We start from the raw sequence: 19932 nt of genomic DNA on the forward strand, positions 1-19932 counted from the left end.
TCGTACTCTAACAGACTTACTGTAGAGAATGAATGAGCAAAAGGGTGGTTAGTAAGGATGGGACAACGACATGCTCGCTCTTTAGTTTGAGACCTACCATCTTCTTGAAGTACAGTAATTAGAAGACAGGCCGAGTGGTGGGAGTGTGAGGAGTGTGATGATGATGAGGAGGAGGAGGAGGAGGAGGAGGAGGAGGGAGATCAAACTGTGGATGCTGTGTGGTGGATGCGACTTTGGAGCCCGACGTCTTCTAGGGCCGTGTAAACAGGTGATTTTTGATGTGGCGCTGTCAAGGGTCTGTCCTTGGGGATAAAGGTGTTCTTGAAGAGGACGTCTTGCGGACAGGCGGAAATGGTCGGCATGCCTCTGAAGAGGACAAGTCCTGAGAGAAATGGTTGCTGTTCTAGCCGTGTGTCATGACGAGAACAGCAGAGAGAATGATAACCTTGGACAAATTTCATCCATGAAGTTCGTGCGTGAGCGTTAGACATTATTATCTCGGCGTCATAATGGAATCTCTCGACGGCGAGAATAAAAGGACACGATGTCGTGGAGTGGCTGTCCCCTATTTGCTTCCCCTCGCTCTACCCCGTGGTAGACCACTTCCTCTCGAACCACGGTTTCCAGCACTGCCTCTATTTCCCCTCCCAGCCGCAGCACCTCCACGACCGGTAGATAGATTGCTCTGCTTCATAGTCGACGAAGTGCCAGGTGTCGCCGGCGGGGCCATGCTTTTACGACGTGGAGTTGCCTTCAAGCTTGCGAAACTTGCATCTGCCGTGGTCATGAAAGTTGCATCTCCACTACCATCTCCGAGTCGACTATCACCAGTGGGTGGACTGTGTTGCATTGTTGTCGACTGCTCGTCCGGATTTCCCAGACCTCCCTGCTGTCGCTTTTGCCAGCGCTTGATCGACTCGGTGATTGGAGCCTAGGGTTGATATGTCACCGTCAATAACAAATCTCAGCAATGGCCACAGAGCAACAACGACAAAGAGAAGTGTCAAACATTCAACTCACCTCGGGGAAGTCAACAACAAAGGCATTCATGTTCAACCCATACAGAAAGCTCGCAAAACTCTCTCCAAACCGACTGAGACTTTCATGCATCAGTTGCAAGTGCATCAAATTCGCCTCCAGGTCAGCCATTGAATCGCTCAATTCTGCAAACTGTGGCTCCAGGGAGTCGAGCGGCATTCCAGGCCCCGTGAAGATCCCATTGTTTTGATGGACAGAAGCACGGAATGAGGAACGTGACGAAGGGCGGAGAGGAGTAGTTGGCCTGGAAGCGGGAGATCTCGTTCGGACTAGCATCTGGGATGCTGTGCGAGGTTGTGACATCTTTTACACTGCGCCGATGTCTTCTATTTGGGAAGCTGACATCGTGTTTGGATCTAATATGTACAGACAATGGGACTGGGCGAAGTTTGGACTTCAGAAGACGTGTCTGTGTCCACCAATCACAATTCAAAATTTTACGCACTTTCGGAGAAATAAATATCAGATTGTTCCGGGCGAGGCTGACAAGGCTGACAAGGCTGACAAGGCTGACAAGGCCGGAAAAACAAGGCGACGTGAAAAACACACGTCGCTCATGGGACACAGATCTTCTTTCAAAATCAAAACGACTGTATGAAGGTATACCAGGAAACTATTACATTGTGGCCGAGCTATGAGAAACAGCCGCCACCACAGAACACGACCATCTAGAGATCAGCGAGGCCCTGAGACCGATCGAACCCTGGCCGACCCTACAACTCCAGGTCCATAGGCTTTTTTGCTCGGAAGTACTTGAATTGAACTTTCGAGAGTATCAATCCTGTCCTTGATTCCTGTCCTGTCAAGGTTGCCCGCTTGCTGCTCGCCCAAAGGTCCGTTTGTATGTAACACAAGATGCTTCCCTTAACTCAGATCCCGTCGAAATCACCGCCAGGAGCATCATCCTCGTCCATTTCTCCGTCCACAATCTCCTTCGCAAGCTCCCGTTCGCGCTCACGAGCCTCTTGAGCATTCTTAAGCTCTAATCGGTGTTGGTTCATGGGGAAACGCATAGCCTGTGGTTATGTTAGCACCAGCACCCACTGAAAATGTTCGAGTTAGCATACCTTGACGCTTTCATCGTGCAAAGCTAAGCAAGCTTGGATACGCTCATGGAAAGCATCGCCTGGCTCTCTGGTGGCGTACACGTCTCCCACTTCCTTACTCTTCATGTACCCACGCTCATGGTCCAGGCTGGCTTCAATGACCCCATCGCGAATTGCCTTTGCCACAATGTACTCTGCCGACTCCTCACTGTCTAGGCCCAGTCGCAAACACATATCACGCAAAGAGATTCTGGCATATGAAAGAGACATCATGCGAATGCCGGTTCTGATCACATTCTGTCTAAGTCTCAAAATAAGCGTGTACGTGTCATCTTTTCTAAAGGTGGCGTTGTACCGCTGGACCAAGGTCTGAAATCCGATCACATCTCCCGAGCTGACGGCTTGAACAAGCTGAAGATATGGCTGCAATGCTTTCTCTAAACTCGGCTGGCGGAAGATGGCACGGTCCGGGATGTCCCCCATCAACAGCTCAACCACAATGAGCATTTTGGTCGAGGCTTGATAGAATCCGCTGGCCTTGTAGGACGTCGGTGATTTGCGCGCCGCTCCAGTTAGGTGCTCGTGAGCTTCAGTGTACGAAAGTTGGATTGCTCGAATACGTCCAAGATAGTAGAAATACCTGGCAATCTGGTTGTTGGCGGCGTTGGCAGGGAATTTGGTGTGGGATATCAACAGGTCTGCCTGGGTGACATGAGATGTAGAAAGATAATTCCGCAGAAGCAGAGTTGTGACCGCGGCTTGAATGTCCTGATCTTTTCTCAATGTTGCAGTGCGTAAAGCATCGAGGAGCGGCTTCCGGATTGAGATCACCGCAGCTGCAGGCGAGGGCGGCAGGGGCGTCATTTCTTCGAAAAAAAGCGCATAGTAGAAATACACCCGAGCTGACAGTGAATCCAACGTCCGGCGATTCAACGTCCGAAGATGTTCAACCAGGGCGCTTGAAAACTGGGCGCCTGCGTTGACTGATTTCTTATCGTAGAGATGAACTTGCACCAAAATCGACAGGTAGACGTCTATTTCGGGGAGAACCTCTTTGTGTGAGCTCTTTTGGTGCGCAGACTCCCTCTTGCTGTGCCATTCCTCAACGTGTTGGGTTGGAAAAGATGGATCATCTTTGACGGCGCTGAGTAGGGACATTGCAGTCGCGGTCGGGGTTGCGTATGTGTCGGTAACAACAGAGGCTAAAACATATGGGGACAGATGTTTTCGGATTGAAGGTATGGATCGGAGGACTCTCAAGCTGAATCGAGGATCGAACTGGCTGACAGCACGTTCCAGTAACGGAAGGTTGGCTTTGATTTCTGGATCGACGTAAATATCGCATCTCCATCAGTCGAACTAATGTACAACTTACCCTCGATTGCCTTTTCTTGAGGATCAACTTCCTCTTCACCTTCCTTTTCGCCGTCGTCATCTATTGCCCCATTTGTGAGATCTGCGTCGGTAGCATTATGAGGTGGGTTCGCGGTGCTGGAACCCTTCGCGGGTGGCACGACAACGGTCATCTCGTCATCACCATCCTTTTCCTTTGACTGCTTTGGCATCTTTTTTGAATTCTTTGAACTATCTTTCATTTCGACGTCGTCCGAGCCGTTGATGCCATTCCGGGTGGGATCGGTTCCGTTAAGATCGTGTTTGTTGCCGCTCATGTCTTCGGCAAGAGCTTGATGTGTTGTTCGGGAAGAGGGAACAGGTTACTGGAGAGCGCAGGGTTAAGCTGGGATAGACGTATGGCTTATCCTTCGTTTTGACAGGTTCCTCTGTATTAAAAAGAGGATTTATATCAACACGAGGTCGGGCCACTCAGTTGGCATATCCTGCCCGGAGTTTCTAGGTCTTTGTCCGCCACCAATCACAAGTCTGTTGATGCAATCGACTTTCTAGGGCATATGACTGCAATGCAGAGTCAAGAATGGAGTTTCTTCTTGAGATCAGCAGCCAGGGGCGCTCGAAACTGTTCGTGGTGAGGGAAGGGCAGGGTTGAAGCAGTTGAGGTTTGGATGGAGATGGGAAGTGACTAATGGTGATTTCTTTCTTTGGCTCGCCCTGCGCTGCCGCAGCTCGCCAGGCACAACAGACAGACGCGTTCGGCTTCTCTCCACACACCACAAACTAATCACCAACACATCATCGTTGAACCCATGAAACAATTACAAGACAACCTGTAATGTAAATCCTGGACGTCTTAAGCTCTCCAAAAGCTGTTGGCATCATGGCCGCTACCAATTGTTTGTAGCGGCATATCCAGCGACGGCGCCGGTGGGAGGATCAAGATTCGGACACGTGCTTCCAGATCTCGCTTCAACATGGCTCTCCTTGCGAACCATTTGGAGCAGATTTCGCTGTCTGCAAAGTCTATATCCGAGCTGGAGTATGTGTTTAACCTGGAACCCAGTGTCCATCGCTGACCACATCGCAGACTACCCCCACCCAAGATCTTTACAAATGCTCTGCTCAACAATCAGGAGATCACCACCCTGATTCGCGATACCGAACCTCATGAGCGTGCCCTCTTTTCAATTGACCCCAATGCTCTCAGCAGAAATCGTCAGCAGAACGGCTTCGTGCCTATCGACACTAAAAGCGGTCATCAGGGTCGCAAGAGTGGGTTTCCTTCCGCCCATCCCATTAAACAATCGGCGGTCTCACGGCTGCTGGGCAAAGAGATGCTCCAGGAAATAAGGCAGTCCAGTAGTGCACGATCTCGTGAAGGAGTCAACGTTGAAGTCCTGCTTCGCGGGGCAGAAAAGCTTTGTGAGGTATATACCGTCGCAGGAGCAACAGACAGGATTCGAGTCCTCCGCAACCGTCACCGAGAAGTCGCTGGCTCCATAGCGATGCTCGAGGAGAAAGTTTCTAAGCAACAGTCGCTTTTAGACCGCAGGAATCTGGCATTGAACTCTGAAGAAAGAGAAGATGAGCAGGATCAAGAGCAAGACCCTATGGGCCACAATGACACTCTCGGCTTTCTGGAAGAGGATTTCCAGGTTGAAGAGGAGGAAATTCGCGAGTTAGAGGCTAGGAAAAAGGCCTTGGAGGAACGTGTCTCCGACATGGAAAGAGATCTCGGCGGGCTTCTCAAATGAGGGCGCTCATATCGAAGGCCGACACCACTTCAAGAGGCCCAAGAATCCGTGAACCCTGCGCTTCACCGGACAGTTGACAGGAGCGATGGATGCTTGGCCGCTTGCGTTGCTTCATGTGACCGGCAAAGTCCTTGTTGCTGTAAAAGCTATGTGTGCCATTGGCATTTCTATCCTGTTGTGATGGTCTGTCAACCTTGACGCATTACCCGAGACTCCCGCGGATCTTCTCAAAGCCTGGCTTGTCGATACAAGGATACTTCCGCCAACTGTCAGCCGTCAGCAGGCATCGGGATGTCAAAATACAGTGTCACCACCTGCTGCTAGCGAGGGTTATATAACGCAACTGACGACATTCTCTTATCCGTACCCAGAACAGCCATACTCACGGAAGGATGCCAAACAGTTCTCGACAATCCCGCTCCGCCAGCACTACCGGGCAGAGCTGGCGGTGCGTTGCATAGCGCGTCGCTCACGAGCAAGAGGGACTCGCACTTTCGCTTGTGAGAAATCCTTTGCTCGCTTACGTGCAATGCATCCTCCTTTTCATGTTATCGAACCTCTGACTCCACCTTTTTGCACTCAGGTCAAGACGCATAGTTAGTAAGTAGCATGTGGCTACCAGAAGCTACTGAAGCCACGCCTCTTTGGTGGGGCACCTTGCATTTTATTGACATCGAACTTCTGTCCTTCGTATGATCTGTTCAAAGGGCTCGAAGCAGATGGGACTTTGCTTTCTAGGATAATACTATCTAGGAGATGAAGGTACATAGACTGTTAAAATCAGAAAAACATGTCCAAGTAAGAAGAATGCTTGGATACCATCTGAAAGAATCTGGATGCATGCTTCAGGGGGCGACTGGTACGTAGGAGGTGGATGGTAAATAGGACAAGGTTGTGTCCGGAGCATACCTAACAAGTACTGGGTAGTACGGAGATACCTGTTAGTAGTAAGTAAGCAAGTGCTGCGGGTAAAGAGTTCGAGACAGTTCAACTAGATTCCCCATCCATGGGCATCTGCGGGCGCTGGTCCACTGGCGCTCTGGCGCGGGTTAACATCAAGGGGTGCAGGCCGCCGCCCGCTGACGGAGGCCAATGGCAGCAAGCACGTCGTGCATAGCCGTCCCAGCCGTCAAAGAGCAGCAGTCAAACTCGGACACCTACCAACGTCTGCACTAGGCCGCAGCTTGTCCCCAGCCCGTTAGCAACCACCAGTAGCATGCGCCGATCTCTTCCCCGTAAGGCCTTAAGCTCGCCCAGACTCCAGGGCCGCCGATGTGCAATTGGGCACGCGTCCTCGCTGCTAGGCACTACTCGGTACTGGGTCGCTGGGTCCGCCATGGCCCATGGGCAGCATCCACAGCAATGAGTGTCAAACAGCAAAAAAAAGGGAACCCCATGTCCCGATTGAAACACCAGCCCCGAAAAAGCCCAGCACTCGACGCAATCCAGCAATCACTCACTGTCACTCGCTTCTGCTCTGCTCAGTTCGTCCTCACCGTCGCCGCTTGACACCTTGACTGCGCCCGATCTCCTTCGTTCCTCAGAGTCAAATCCGTCCTTCCGCTGCCAGCGACAGCACAACTCTCTCCTTCACTCTTGGGTAGCAGGTGAATTGACTATTTCGCGCTCGAAATTTCCCCCAATCCCTCAACTGCGGAGCGGAACCGGCTGATCGTCACTCTGTCCCTCTTTTGCGACCGCCGCTTCCAGTCGCAAGAAAGGGCTCGCAGACGCCTCAATTGAACTCACCGCGGTGACTTTGTCAAGTCACCAACTGCAACGAGTGTTGAGTCGATCCTTGACAGCTTGACTTTGAACTCGGTTTCGCATCAACCCAAGCAGCCGCATGGATTACTGATTGCTCGATTGCAACTGCCTTTACTCTGCCTACAGCGCCCATTATCTCACTGCTCCCTTCCCTACTTCCTCACTTCACCAACATGGCGCAACTACGGAGCATGGGGTCAGGAACGGACGTCCTGTCCATGTCTGCGAAATCTACAAGAGCCACGCTCCCTCACGTAACAGCTCCTCCTTCATATGTCTCGGGCCCCGAAGCAGAGAAGTTGGTACACGCAGAGATCGAATGTCTAGTCAAGATTTCGCACGGCGCGATCTACTTGCTCAATGGCTTTCTGGATCAGATACTCTACGACATTTTGTCCAAATCGCAGTCGACCGCATTGGGCGCGGTCCGAGCTGCAGTCCCGTTGGTATTGAGACAAAGATTGGGACGTGCAGCAATAAAAGCTGCTGACGAGGAATTGCAAGACTATTTGGAAGAAGACGAGCTGGAGAATATTCAAACCCACCCTGCTGTCCTTGATCCCAGAGCAGAATTCGATGTTGAGCTTGCCTGGAAACTCACCAGGTTGCGCTGTATGGTTTATGCTAAACTGGGAGACATGGAAGAGGAAGACGAGGAGGACTTCCTGGAGGGCGATGACGTGAGGGACCATTTGAACCAAGCGAAAGAGGCGTACAGATCCTCTGCAAGAATCTCACCACCCTCTGCAATCTTCCTAACAACAGTCCTTGAGTTTCTCGCCGAGCAAGCCCTATGTATCGCTGCTCAACACGCAAAGAAACGAGCCATGTACCTCAAAGATCCAGCTCGAGAGGCGATTCCAATCCAGCATCACCCAGACCCAGATGGCATGCTCCTGGAAGAGATAGATATGTCGGGCATCGGCAAAGAAGGGCCCCTGATCCGACTCTGGCGGTCATGGAAGGGCAGTGTGCGAAGTGGTGGCAGCATGTCCTCCCGTCCTACGACACCCAATATCATGTCGCCGATAAGCCCAGAGTCTCCCATGCAAGAATGGAAGTTCCCCTCCGCTCCAGTAATCCCTCCGATCCAGGAAGAAGGAAGCAGATCCGTTACGCCGGCAAATGTACCTCTGCCAATGACCGAACGTGATGTTGATGAGATAGAGGTACCAGGGCTGGCGCCTACTTTCGAGGAAATCGAGACCAAGGAGCAACGCCCTATTCCTGGAGACCGAAGGCCCACGAGTATGCTAATCATGCCTGGCCAGTTCCCAAGTTCGGCGTCTACAGAAGATGTTTCAGAAAGGCCGTCCGCAAGCAGACGGAGGTCAAGATCGGTGCCTACCTCGCCAAAAACCTTTTCCGGTTCACAGCAGGGGACACAGCCAGGACCTTCCGCCCCTCTTACCATTCATGGATCTAAGGGGCAAACAGGCGCCACGGAGAAAGTAGAAAATGATGATGTTCGACAGCATGAGGAGCAAGACAGACCTAGTTTGCGTTCAACAGCGATTGGCGCCACTGTCGCCACCATCGCTGGGGCACTCAACGTAGAAGCAGCCAAAGCTTTCCGAAGAGGACGACTGAGTTATGATTTGACTTCAGCAGTCTCCCCTGAATCTGCTGGAGAACAAAGATTGTTAAATAGCACAATCGATGAGCTCGATCGGATGAATATCCCAATGCAAGCGCCAACAACTGACCTTGATGAGGCGCAGGCAGAATTGGGTGACCCGGAAGATCTAGCTTTAAGCTTCAGCGATGAAGGAAGAGGTGAGGCCGGAAATGATCACACGAATCCCAGGGACTCTGGATTCAGTGTTGCTGGCCCTGTGAACGAAGTTCATGAGCATGACCAGGAAGCTGCCCCAGACGGAGACCCGTCGATATCCAATCACCATGATTACGAAGAGGCTCAGGCGGAAAGTGTAACCGCCGCCCGCGCCAGTTCGAGGTATTCGAATTTGGGATATGCGACGATCTTCCAGACGCCGGATGCGAGTATAGGCCACAGCGACCCGAATGCTACCCGGTTTAATGACCCTGTTGCGAATTCACCTACCACACAACCCAACATGACATCTGCATGGCCAGCGGTAATTCCTAACAGGGGATCCTCGTTGGACCGGCAGAGGTCCGAACATTTGCAAACTGAGATGCGATTGCCTCAACAGTTGCCGTCATCCTACCATTCATCCGAACATGAAGAGGCAGCCGAACAACCACAAGAGTTACCCCCACGATACGCGACCTCAGCCTCGGCCACGCAGAACGGCCGTGCAAGAAGCGGAAGCGCGAAGGACGGAAGACCATCCACCTCAGGTTCTACGACAGTTAGACGGCAACACATTCGGCTGCGGTCAGATAATGAGGAAGTAAGGCCGCGAGAGGACTTGGACAGGGCAAAGAAGAGTCTTGATCTTTTGATTGACAGCGACGAAACGCTCCATTACACTCTGACGCCTGCGTCTGCCACTGTGGTATACAAATATTTCTCGTTTAGTTTGCAAGGCGCTGACATGCTTTATAGGGAGCAAAAGTAAAAGTCAAAAGCCAGACTCAGGAATTGGCAGACTTCTTCAGAACCACTGCGCCACCCGGAGAAGAAGTCCGCCCAAAGTCGTCTCGTTCTGCGAAAGACGGTCTCCGAGCGAACCCTCCTACTCCAACTACTACCAGGCTGTCTCAGCCCCAGACGCCTGGTCAACAATCTGCCGGCTCACCCTCCAAGCCGAAGAATCGTCTGGGCGAACCGCGAGAGGCTAGGATGGTGCGAAACAATACACGAGATCTCGCTGATTATGCGCGTTCTACCGGCCCAGAACATGAGACGCAGCTTCCCAAATTGCTTAGCCCACGCCCTGCTACTGCTCAAACCAGCCGGACGGATTTGTCTCTGAGAGAAAAGGTCTTCGGCGTGGACAATGAGAATCGCCCTAGCACAACATCTGGGAAGCCTATGAGCCGGTTGAAGTACCAGGCCAGAGATGCTAGGGGACCGCGAACGGCCGAAAGCTCGGATCTGATTGATTTTATCAGAGAAGGCCCCCCACGAGCTGCCGGAGAACATCGTATAGATCGGAACGTTGCCCCGTTTCGAACAACCATGGATTCTGACGATCTGAACGCGCTAGCCCCTCCACCTGAGCTTGACGCCAAGGGACGCAACTCTGACGGCAGCGCCCAAGAAAGCGCAATGACGGTCAAATCGATGCCTTCATCCATGAATTCGCGCACTGGTTTACTAGAATCGACGAATCGTGCGGGCGGAAAGTTCACGAATGGGTTGGGACCCTCTGCCACTGCTATATCGAAACAGCCCGTCATTCCCGAAACGGACGGCATGCCAAAGAGGACTCGAACGAAAGTCAAAGATCCATACGCGATTGATTATTCCGATGAAGAAGATGAAATGGAAGAGATATACGATCCGCCGAAGCGAAGAACTGGCGAGGAATCACTTGTTGATTTCCTAAGAAATACCGCTCCTCCACCTGGTATGACGACGCAGCCAATCCTTGCTGCAATACCCAACCCTACTCAGCCGGATCCTGCAAGCATGGTGAGACAATCAACGAATAGCTCCAAGTTGAAAGATTTTCTACCTGGTGGCTCAGCTTCATCGGCCAAGAATAACCCGCATGCAAGCGGGAACGACGCAACGACCACCACAAGGCCGACCAACGGTGCACGCGCAGAATCTCCTCACCTCACACAAGTTGGTTCAAAGATGGACAAATACAGGCCTACAACAACCACACATGCTGCGCATGTAGAGAAAAACAGACAGAAAATGCGCGTTCAACCGAGAGATGCTACCACGAATTTGAATGGCGGTGGTACTGCAGATCTAGCTGCGTACCTGAAGAGTTCGGGACCACCGCTAGGCATGAATGAGAAGCCGCCACAGAAGTTTGTGGGTTTGGGTCAGAAGGATCAGGCAGGATTTCTGAAGTTTTTCCAGCGGAGGGGAAGTGTGAGAAAGTGATCAAGAAAGCGAGCGATGATGTGACGAAGATTCAGAGGGATCTGATTGAGCACTGAGTGCCTGGGATGTGATAAAAGATGACGCCATTCGATGCAGAGCTGGAAACCATGTAGAGGAAAGGATAAGGGAATGTTACAATGGGCCAAAGATGTTTTTCTCTGCTGGAGCTGGATAGCCAAACAGCCAGGTCAATTTGTTCTGCTGTGTAGATTAACGTCCAGGGCGCTGAGAGATTGTTAATACTATACGAATGTCCCATCCCATGACAGATACGAGGTCCATAGTCCGTGGTTGTCGCGTGCCTCTGCAAATCCAGGGGCTCGGAAAAGGGGGCTGCTTCTCACCGCCCACGTGACCCAAGTTTTGTACACGGTTTCTGCCACTCCTGAACACTTGAATTTCAAAGTCGCCAGTTCTATCAGTTTGAGCAAACTTCCCACACGTCTCCTCCTACCCTCCCTTCAATACCCTGTTTCCTCTGCACTTGAGCCGCAGCGCGGCTCTCGTTTATTTTCCTTTTCTCTACCTCATTGCGTTCTTCATCGACGGCCTGGGTGGTTGTCAGTCAACGCAATGAAGCGCCTCGCGGTACTCCTCCTCTCTCTCCTCCTATATCCTTTCATCTCCTCTGCCTTGAAATTTGAACTCCTTGCCCAACCGGGACACAGCGCCAAAAACGAACGTTGTATACGAAACTTTGTCACAAAGGACACGTTAGTTGTGGTCACGGCGATTGTGAGCGGCAGTCGGGGCGATGGGCAGATGGTTAATATGCACATTAAGGACGCCGTAGGAAACGATTACGGCAGGCCCAAGGATGTTGCAGGAGAGAAGAGGATGGCATTCACGAGTTTGGCAGATACCGCGTTCGACGTGTGCTTCGAGAATACTTTGACTGGACGATGTGAGCGCCCAAAGTCCCCCTGCCAAACGCCGCTGCAGGACTACCCTATCATGCTAACAATTAATTGAAGCGGCTGTTCCTAATCCCTCTCGCCACGTCGAACTCGACATCGATATCGGGGCTGACGCCCGGGATTGGTCTGCTATCCAAGCCAACGAAAAGCTGAAACCTGTGGAGGCGGATCTGCGAAGAATAGAGGAGACGGTCGATGAGATCGTCCAAGAGTTGGAGTATCTCAGGATCAGAGAGCAAAAGTTGCGGGATACCAACGAGAGTACGAATGAAAGGGTCAAATGGTTTGCCTTTGGGACTATGGGAATGTTAGTCGGTTTGGGAGCGTGGCAGGTCGTATATTTGAGGGCTTACTTCAGGTTTGTATTCCTTTCATCGCATCTTTCGTTTGTGCTTGTTTGATTTAGTGTGCGCGTCGCCTTCGATCAGTGCTAACGAATGTTGTCGTCCAGGTCGAAGCATTTGATCTAAAGGGTTCTTCCTGTAATGGATCCACAACTTACGCCATGATACTGGAGTCTCTCATGGAATGTGAACGGCTGAGAGGGGGTTACAAAAGCTCGCGGACGACCAAAAAAGGGCCATGTTTGTATATGGCTTTGTATGTGTTTTTTTGAAGTACGGAGCACCGTCCTGTAATACGAAAAGAAGGATGCTTGGCATGCTTACAGCAATGACAGAGGGCTCGCCAGCATCGCTTGCGTCTCTCCGGCAAATTGGATCTGAGCAGAGTTTCTCACGCTGCCTTACCAGGAGGTATACCCAAATCTCAGGAACTGTTAAGCAATTCATGAAAGGAGGCCTCCCTACCCTCTCCAACCCAAAGATTCTACTCGGCGTCCCCGCCGGGCCGGTTGCGCACAATACTTCTCAATTCTTCAGAGAGGCCAGCCACTTCAGTTTCACTTCGATGTGTCTCGCTTTTGAGGCAGCTGGCTAGTTAGACATATCCTCTGTTCACTTCCTCCATTCACTCACCGACCTCATCTTGGTGAGAATACACATGTTGTCCGATTCATCTTTTCACCTGTGCCAACCTCCTCACTTCCTTGTTCTCGCTACGTCGCGCCTGCTTTGCTTAACATCAATCTTTAGGAAGCAACGCTAGCAGTCATCTATCCTCTGGTCATTCTCATCACGTGCTTAGTTGAAGAACCGAAGAATACGCCACTCTCAAGATGGTAGCCGGCAAGAAAACGCCAGAATCAGGAGAAGATGCAGCGAAAGCTGAGATAGAGGGCAACACATCTTCGACCGAAAATGTCCCATACAAGGACGGTGTTGGTGAATCCTCAGAGAAAGATCCCGGTATCGGAGATGGCAAAGAAAATCCCTCTAGGTGAGCTTTTCAAATGCCTCCATTTGTCAAAAGTCTTGAAGAGCTGACGTGCCAGCCTGGGCGCCTACTCCCTCGAAGATATCGTCTTAGTCACCGTCGGCGAGAAGAAGGTCCAATACCGCATCCACAAGAAAATCATCATCTCAAATGTCCGTTTTTCGACAAATGCCTTGGTGTCGGCAAGAAAGAATCGCAGGAGAATGCAGTTTCCCTCCCTGGCGATGACCCGAAGGCTTTTGCGGTCGTCACTGAATGGATCTACACCGGTCGCTTGAACTCTGGAAAAAAGGTCGTCTCCTCGTCAATGTATACATCCTCGTAGACAAGTTCTGCATGCCTGGCCTTCAGAATGCGATTGCCGACGATCTCAACAGAATGGGACACTCTATAAGTCCGAGGAATGCAATGTGGGCATGGGGCCAGCTGCCAGAAGGATCTCTGCTTCGGAAACTGTTTGTGGATCAGTTGCATTTTCAGATCACAAAATTTCCAGATCAATTCGAACAGGGCACAAGCCAGACTATCGCTACACTTGCAGCAGCAATGGAGAAGCTTTTTCAGGAAAGCGCAGGATTAGCAACGGCACTGCGGTGAAAGGTTGTGGATCATGGGCGAGAAAACTCTAGCCGACTTCCTACCGACCCAGCTTTGCTCGCTCGCTGCTTATACCACGTCCATGAAGAGGAAAAGAGATGCAAATAGGGACTGTGAAATGGCATGTCTGTCTGACTGAGGGCTGGAAATGGAATCCGATAATCTCGGAGCTGCTGGATCAATATCAACCTTTCGGGCTTCGTCAACATTGCTTTGTGGGAGCTGTTCAACGACATGAAATAGTCAGGGAATGAACGTGGCTGCCGTGATAACATCGAGCAAGAAGGGGAGAACTAACAGAAGGAAGGAGAAGATGGACATGAGCAGGACGTCCACGTGTCCTTGAGACCAACAATCAGATGCTTCCAAGCTATCTGAATCATCAAAAGATTCCTGTAGCCGCCTTGCGCCTCGTCGCCACCCTCTCTTCCAGCATCAGCTTGGCATACAAAGTAAGCAATTCACTCCCATCATCTGGTTCAGAATTCATCTGGCAAAAATGTTGACAAGAGGAAAGAGAAGCGAAGGTAGTGAAAGAAATCACTTCATTTACTTCAGAATGACGCTTTCACTGTCTCTCTTACCTTACCACGTCGCTCGACCCGCGCTGCCTTACCCTCTGCCTTCTACCACAGACACAGCACCTCTTTCAAGGGAAACAACATGTCACTCAAGCGACTTTCTAGTGAGGACCACTATGACGCCAGGAGCAAGAAGACAAGGTAGGCACAGATCAAAGAGACGTGGTGCCGACTCGAAAATAAGACTGCTGACAAGGACATGCAGCTTTACTGTCTCCGACGATATCATTACTGTCACTGTTGGCAAGGAGCAGTTGCGACACCTAATCCACGAAAGCGTCCTCTGGAAATGTCCATTCTTCGACAAGTGCCTCCACTCTGGTATGCGAGAACAGGAAGAAAAGGCCATCATCTTGCCCGAAGATGATCCCGAGGACTTTGCCATCATTGTCAAGTGGCTGTACGCCGAGAAGATCCCCGACGATATCAACTGGCACCGAATCATACCCGCATACAACGCGGCCAGCAAATTCTGCATGCCGGAACTGCAGAACGCGCTCGTCGACGCGCTTCGATCCCAGATGGAGGACTGGTGCCTCACTCCCGAATGGGTCTCTCACATTTGGGCGCGCACGGAGGAGGGAAGCCAGCTGCGCGAACTGGTCTTGGACGCCTTCTGCTATGACATATCGAAGAAGCCGTCGCGCTACAACGAGCACAACATGGAACACAAAGCAGACGCTGATGGGCCGAAGTACGCTGCGCAGATGGGGAAGTGCATGGAAAACGAGGAGTTGGCGCTGGCGCTGCTGTGGCGCTTTGCAGACCCGGCATTTCGTCCGAAAGCAAAACCTTGCAAGATGAAGGGCTGTGTCTACCACGTCCACGAGGACGAGAAGAAATGCAGCCGACCCTGATCACCGACCTCATGTCGCTCACGGGTAGGTGGGTGCCGTCTTTCCACATCGAGGACAGATTGTTGACCACGTTGAGCGGTGGTATATTATGTGCGGTGAGAGGGATGGAACGAGTCACATACTCTTGGGCAGAGGGATCTGAGCGGGTGCCAGTGAGCAGTGCCTTTTCTAGATTTTATGGCGTTTCATTCAAGCTTGATATTCGGTGATGGCGGTTGTTGCTAGATAGGGCAGTGCTTGGTGATCCGTCTTCTCTTCCCGACACCACGCTAATAGGAGTTATTTCTCCTTTTCCCGGTCTCTCTCTCTCTCTCTCTACATCTCTCCTTCTCTATGTACATACAAATTCGTAGCTACAGCCGCGACGAGGCTGCCGCCTTGCTGCCGCCGCCGCTGCTGCTGCTGTTGTTGTTGTTTCTCTCCCTCTCTTCTGCGCTTTTAAAGTCCCTGACCATCTTCAGCGCCGCCCTTGCGTAGGGAAACCTCTCCAGCGCCAACGTCCCAGCCGACGAACCCTCGCCGCTGGCCTGCCTCACGGCCCAGCGGGCAGCGATGCCCTGGATCATGACGCTCGTGCGGAAGATGGCAAAGGCGTCGGCCCACGCGATCTCGCCCGTCGGATCCCAGCCGCCTGCCTCCTCGCGGTACCATTCCAGACACTGTTCCTTGGTGGGCAGGCCCGGCGGCCCCGCGCCGACGTCGAACGCCGGGTGCGAGTGTGTTTTTATCTCCTTGAAGTTCTGCGTCACCGTCCATGGCATGGTCATGTTGCTCAGGTCTGACAAGGGGTGGCCGACGGTTGCGATCTCCCAGCTAAACGATTGTGTCCACGATGGACGATCTGGTCAGTCTCTATCTGTCTCATTTCATTCCTGGGTATAATTTTCGATTATGGGGGGAGAGAGGCCTTGAAAAGTATTATGGAGTAGTCATTCGGGACCGGCAGGTACGTTAGGAAACACTCACTCGAGGATTCCAATAATCTCCGGCTTCGTCTTGTGGTAGACGAGATTGTCGATCTTGTAGTCGCCGTGCGTGATGGAGCCGCGATCTTGCGGCCAGTGCCTCTCGTCTTCGAAGAAGGCCACCATCTCATCCATGTGCGGTATTCGGCCCACAGCCTCCCCAGACTCGACGTCAATCACCTTGGAATACGACTCGTCGAGACGCTTCAGCGTTCGGATCTGTCGAGTGTAGAACCCGCGCGGTTTGCCGAAGTTGGTGAGCCCGACCGCAACCGGGTCGACGCGGTGAAGTCGCGCCAGTGTCTTGACGGCTTCTTTCCACCTTTTTGCCCTCAAGAATCAGAACGGCACGACGGGTTTGAAAAGTTCGGCTCGTGGCGAATGTCCACTTCGCTGTATGACGGCCGACCAAACAGAGGTGAAAGCACAGGGGAGAGGGAACGAACGTAAAGTATCCATGGAACTAAACGTACATTAAGCTCCTCTCCTCGGGTGATACCCCAGGGATATACGCCTCCTCGAAGATCCGCCCGTCCAGGAACTCCATGATGTAGAAGGGCGTCCCGACCACACTGCTGTCCTCGCAGAGGCAGTAAGACTTGGGCACGGGGATGCCAGTGCCACTCAAGGCACTGATGACGCGGTACTCGCGCTCGACTTGGTGTGCTGCGGTCGTGAGCAGTTTTCCCGGTGGTTTCTTGCGGAGCACGAAGTGTTGCCCTTTGCTGTCGGTCAATTGGTATGTCGGGTTCGATTGTCCGTACTCAAACTGTTCACGTTTTGTTGGACAACGGTGTGAGTTGAGTGTCCTTGCTTCGTTCGAGCAATATGAGAAAAGGGGGGCAGACAGTTGGAATTTTGGAAAGATGGAAATCCTGGCCCACGTACCTGCCGTATCTGGACGGGGACTTTGATCTCAGGGACATGCAGATTGAGATAGCGTTCCAGAGACTCTTTGTCGATCGGCTGTCTCATTGTGGCAGATGTGGTCATGATGGAAGAACGCGAGCGATCGGGGGGACAGCGACTGCTCACTCGTTGCGTGCGATCGCTTGCGGGGAGGGGGGAGGAAGATGGGCGACAAGAAAGCTCAGTCTATCAATTAATCAATCAGGCATGCATGCGTGACTGACCCGAGAAACGAAAAGAACAAGATCGACAGACTCATCCAGCCTTCTCAAGATATAAATAAGTAGTACTCGGTATGGATCTCAAACCACAGAATGAACATCTAGGATCCTTGGCAGCCATGTCCTCTGTACTTATATGATACCGCCCACAGAAAATGCCTCGGATGTGAGCTTAGCAGGCCTGCCTCACTAGGGAGATATGCGAGAATGTGAAGCGAGCCATCTAGGGACGTTACGGGGGGGGAGGGGGGATGTTGCAGATTGTTTTCATTGAGCGCAGCTGCTGGATGCCGGGGACTTTCCAGGATCGCAGAACCCTAACGCATATATGTACATATGTGTGTAAGTGTAAGTATGTGGTATATGTATGCGCAGAGATCGATATTCATTATACGTCCTAACAGCTGTAATGTTCATCCATCCTATATGTAGCTACGACCTTGACCTTGAGGACCGACCATGCGGAGTCCCGACGCCTTGCGCAGTCTCGTTGCCAGTCAAAATAGTCGTCGAGAGAGTTGTTTGTTTGACCACTTCTGTAATGTATCATTAGAGAAACAACACGCCCTTTCGCTACCACACGCTGATTTAGACGGCGTCGGAAGCCGTCTTGAGATCCTCGGTGACGATGGGGGTGGTAGTCTTTTCGCCGGCATGTTCGTGGGTGATGACGGTGTGGGTGATGTGGTCGATCTCAATCTCGCGTTGATAGATGGCCACCTCGTCAGCGTCGCCGAAAATGGCGGCGATTTCCTCCAGAGGCATGCCCTTGGTGTCCGGGAAGAAGAACAGCATGATGAAGCCGCCAATCGTGCCAGGGATGATGAAACAGAGGTAGAACTTCCACCCAATCGTCCTATCCATTGGGTGAGTAATGATTGGCAACCCTGCAGGGGATAAAACTTACTTGAAAGCAGTGGGAGCGGCCTGAAGCCACATAATATTCATGAGCGAAATCATCGAGACTCCCAAGCAGACGCCCTTGGCTCTGATATGGCTGGGGAACAGCTCGTTGAGGTAGCTGAATTGGGTGCCTAGTTGCGAAAATACCAGTTAGTCCAAGCCTTTCCCTACGAGTGTGATGTTCCACATGGACAAGAGACCTACCGTCAAGACAGAAGCCATAAAAGATCTGGAAGATGTAGAACATGGCCACAGCCGCCAGGAGGGCGGATTGATTGTTGGATGGCACGAATTCTGCGACCAATGCCGCTTCGATGATCAGGGTGACCATGCAGCCCAATACACCGAATGCCATGTATCGATTTCGCGGAAATCGGTCGACCAGGCCCATGGCCATGATGTTGATGCCCAGGGTCAGGGTGAGCCATCCAGCCGGATAGAGCAGCTGTTTGATTGGGCTGAACCCGAGATTGGCATACAAGGTCGGTCCGTAGTCTTGCACAAACGTCAGTCAAGTCTGACCCAAATGATTTTTTCGAGATGGACTTACTATTGATAACTAACACGCCAGAGCACTGGATAATTCCTGTCGTTCCGATTGCAAGCAGGCAGCGTTTTCGGTAGGATGGCTTCTTGATCATGTGCATCCACGAGTTGCCCAGAGTCTTGTCGATGGCGATTTGCTTCTGGATCTGGTAATACTCTGCATTTGCAAACTCGTTGTCCGGGTCGTTCGGGTCGGAATGCAACTTGAAGAGAATCTCCTTTGCTTCATCGATGCGGCCCTGCATGACCAACCAACGAGGCTAGATATTCCCGTGTTCTTAGCCTTGACCCTTTGCACAAATGGCCGGGACAACCTACCGATTCGGGAACCCAGTAGATACCACAAAGAAGGAGCAGCGGCCAAACGCATTGAAGAGCTATCGGAGGTCGCCACGTATTCTCGCCTCCATTCCAGAAATAGAAGCCGAATCCGACCCATCCTTGGATGGTGTAACCGAGAATAAGAAAGACGGCATGAACGTCGACCAGCGCTCCTCTCCAATCGACCGGCACGACTTCTGACATCCAAATCTGCCAAGGGTGAGCATGGGCTATCAAGAAAGGCGCAGTGGACATACCGGAACAGCTGCAAGGATCATGAAGGCTGAGGCGCCTGCAAAGAATCGAAAGAGCAAGAACTCGCCAACATTGGTGCTACCACACAGGAAAGCGCCCGAGATGATAGCAATGACGGCCGGCTGTACCAAAATGTCAGCTTGAACAAACGTCAACCCCAACGAGCACCAACTCGACTTACCAGGACGATTGCCCATTTACGACCCCATCGATCAGCGACATAGGGGAGCATCAAGGTCCCAATAGTGCCGCCAGTCTGGAACAGGCCATTCATGGAACTTAACAGGTCAGTTCCATTGCTTCTGGTGTCGAGCTCGAAGTATTTGATAAAGGATGGTTGACCTGTTTTGGATTGAGAGTGTCAGCCTCGGTGGTGAGGAGTCACATCAGCCGGGAGAGGGATACGAACCCAGGGTGGTCCCGATGATCGAGGCTGTGTAGCCGTAGGTCAGCGACCCAAGGCCGATAAAACACAGCAGCAACACATTGTATGTGTTGATCTTTTGCTTCTTGACGCCCTCGCGGTGTGGCATTTTGAGCAGCTTCTGGGACTGTGCTCTACCCGTTCACTGGAGT

General features: G+C 51.9%; 9 protein-coding genes across 9 annotated transcripts; 5 read left to right on the plus strand and 4 right to left on the minus strand.

The window, feature by feature from the left end:
* Positions 1-565: 565 nt before the first annotated feature.
* On the minus strand, positions 566-1341 carry A1O5_03135 (DASH complex subunit DAM1; the record flags this gene model as incomplete). The annotated part of the gene is made up of 2 exons (XM_007743748.1): positions 566-931; positions 1021-1341. The coding sequence occupies 2 exons, from the start codon at positions 1339-1341 to the stop codon at positions 566-568; spliced, it is 687 nt and encodes a 228-aa protein (XP_007741938.1).
* A 566-nt stretch (positions 1342-1907) lies between these two features.
* On the minus strand, positions 1908-3754 carry A1O5_03136 (26S proteasome regulatory subunit N3; the record flags this gene model as incomplete). Its single annotated transcript, XM_007743749.1, has 3 exons — positions 1908-2054; positions 2106-3406; positions 3460-3754. 3 exons carry the CDS (start codon positions 3752-3754, stop codon positions 1908-1910), a joined length of 1743 nt encoding a protein of 580 aa, XP_007741939.1.
* A 657-nt stretch (positions 3755-4411) lies between these two features.
* A1O5_03137 (uncharacterized protein) lies at positions 4412-5191 on the plus strand (the record flags this gene model as incomplete). Its single annotated transcript, XM_007743750.1, has 2 exons — positions 4412-4476; positions 4525-5191. The coding sequence occupies 2 exons, from the start codon at positions 4412-4414 to the stop codon at positions 5189-5191; spliced, it is 732 nt and encodes a 243-aa protein (XP_007741940.1).
* A 1940-nt stretch (positions 5192-7131) lies between these two features.
* A1O5_03138 (uncharacterized protein) lies at positions 7132-10949 on the plus strand (the record flags this gene model as incomplete). Its single annotated transcript, XM_007743751.1, has 2 exons — positions 7132-9441; positions 9492-10949. 2 exons carry the CDS (start codon positions 7132-7134, stop codon positions 10947-10949), a joined length of 3768 nt encoding a protein of 1255 aa, XP_007741941.1.
* A 573-nt stretch (positions 10950-11522) lies between these two features.
* A1O5_03139 (endoplasmic reticulum vesicle protein 25) lies at positions 11523-12267 on the plus strand (the record flags this gene model as incomplete). Its single annotated transcript, XM_007743752.1, has 2 exons — positions 11523-11853; positions 11924-12267. The coding sequence occupies 2 exons, from the start codon at positions 11523-11525 to the stop codon at positions 12265-12267; spliced, it is 675 nt and encodes a 224-aa protein (XP_007741942.1).
* Positions 12268-13043: 776 nt separating this feature from the next.
* On the plus strand, positions 13044-13479 carry A1O5_03140 (uncharacterized protein; the record flags this gene model as incomplete). Its single annotated transcript, XM_007743753.1, has 2 exons — positions 13044-13204; positions 13260-13479. 2 exons carry the CDS (start codon positions 13044-13046, stop codon positions 13477-13479), a joined length of 381 nt encoding a protein of 126 aa, XP_007741943.1.
* A 982-nt stretch (positions 13480-14461) lies between these two features.
* Positions 14462-15236, plus strand: A1O5_03141 (uncharacterized protein; the record flags this gene model as incomplete). The annotated part of the gene is made up of 2 exons (XM_007743754.1): positions 14462-14520; positions 14585-15236. 2 exons carry the CDS (start codon positions 14462-14464, stop codon positions 15234-15236), a joined length of 711 nt encoding a protein of 236 aa, XP_007741944.1.
* A 353-nt stretch (positions 15237-15589) lies between these two features.
* Positions 15590-17194, minus strand: A1O5_03142 (aminoglycoside phosphotransferase; the record flags this gene model as incomplete). The annotated part of the gene is made up of 4 exons (XM_007743755.1): positions 15590-16049; positions 16203-16523; positions 16675-16970; positions 17090-17194. The coding sequence occupies 4 exons, from the start codon at positions 17192-17194 to the stop codon at positions 15590-15592; spliced, it is 1182 nt and encodes a 393-aa protein (XP_007741945.1).
* A 725-nt stretch (positions 17195-17919) lies between these two features.
* On the minus strand, positions 17920-19889 carry A1O5_03143 (uncharacterized protein; the record flags this gene model as incomplete). Its single annotated transcript, XM_007743756.1, has 8 exons — positions 17920-18187; positions 18239-18365; positions 18439-18729; positions 18785-19040; positions 19099-19311; positions 19359-19478; positions 19538-19698; positions 19766-19889. 8 exons carry the CDS (start codon positions 19887-19889, stop codon positions 17920-17922), a joined length of 1560 nt encoding a protein of 519 aa, XP_007741946.1.
* Positions 19890-19932: the final 43 nt, after the last annotated feature.

The sequence above is a fragment of the Cladophialophora psammophila genome, assembly GCF_000585535.1.
Source record: "Cladophialophora psammophila CBS 110553 chromosome Unknown aczJe-supercont1.4, whole genome shotgun sequence".
Taxonomy (NCBI): domain Eukaryota; kingdom Fungi; phylum Ascomycota; class Eurotiomycetes; order Chaetothyriales; family Herpotrichiellaceae; genus Cladophialophora; species Cladophialophora psammophila.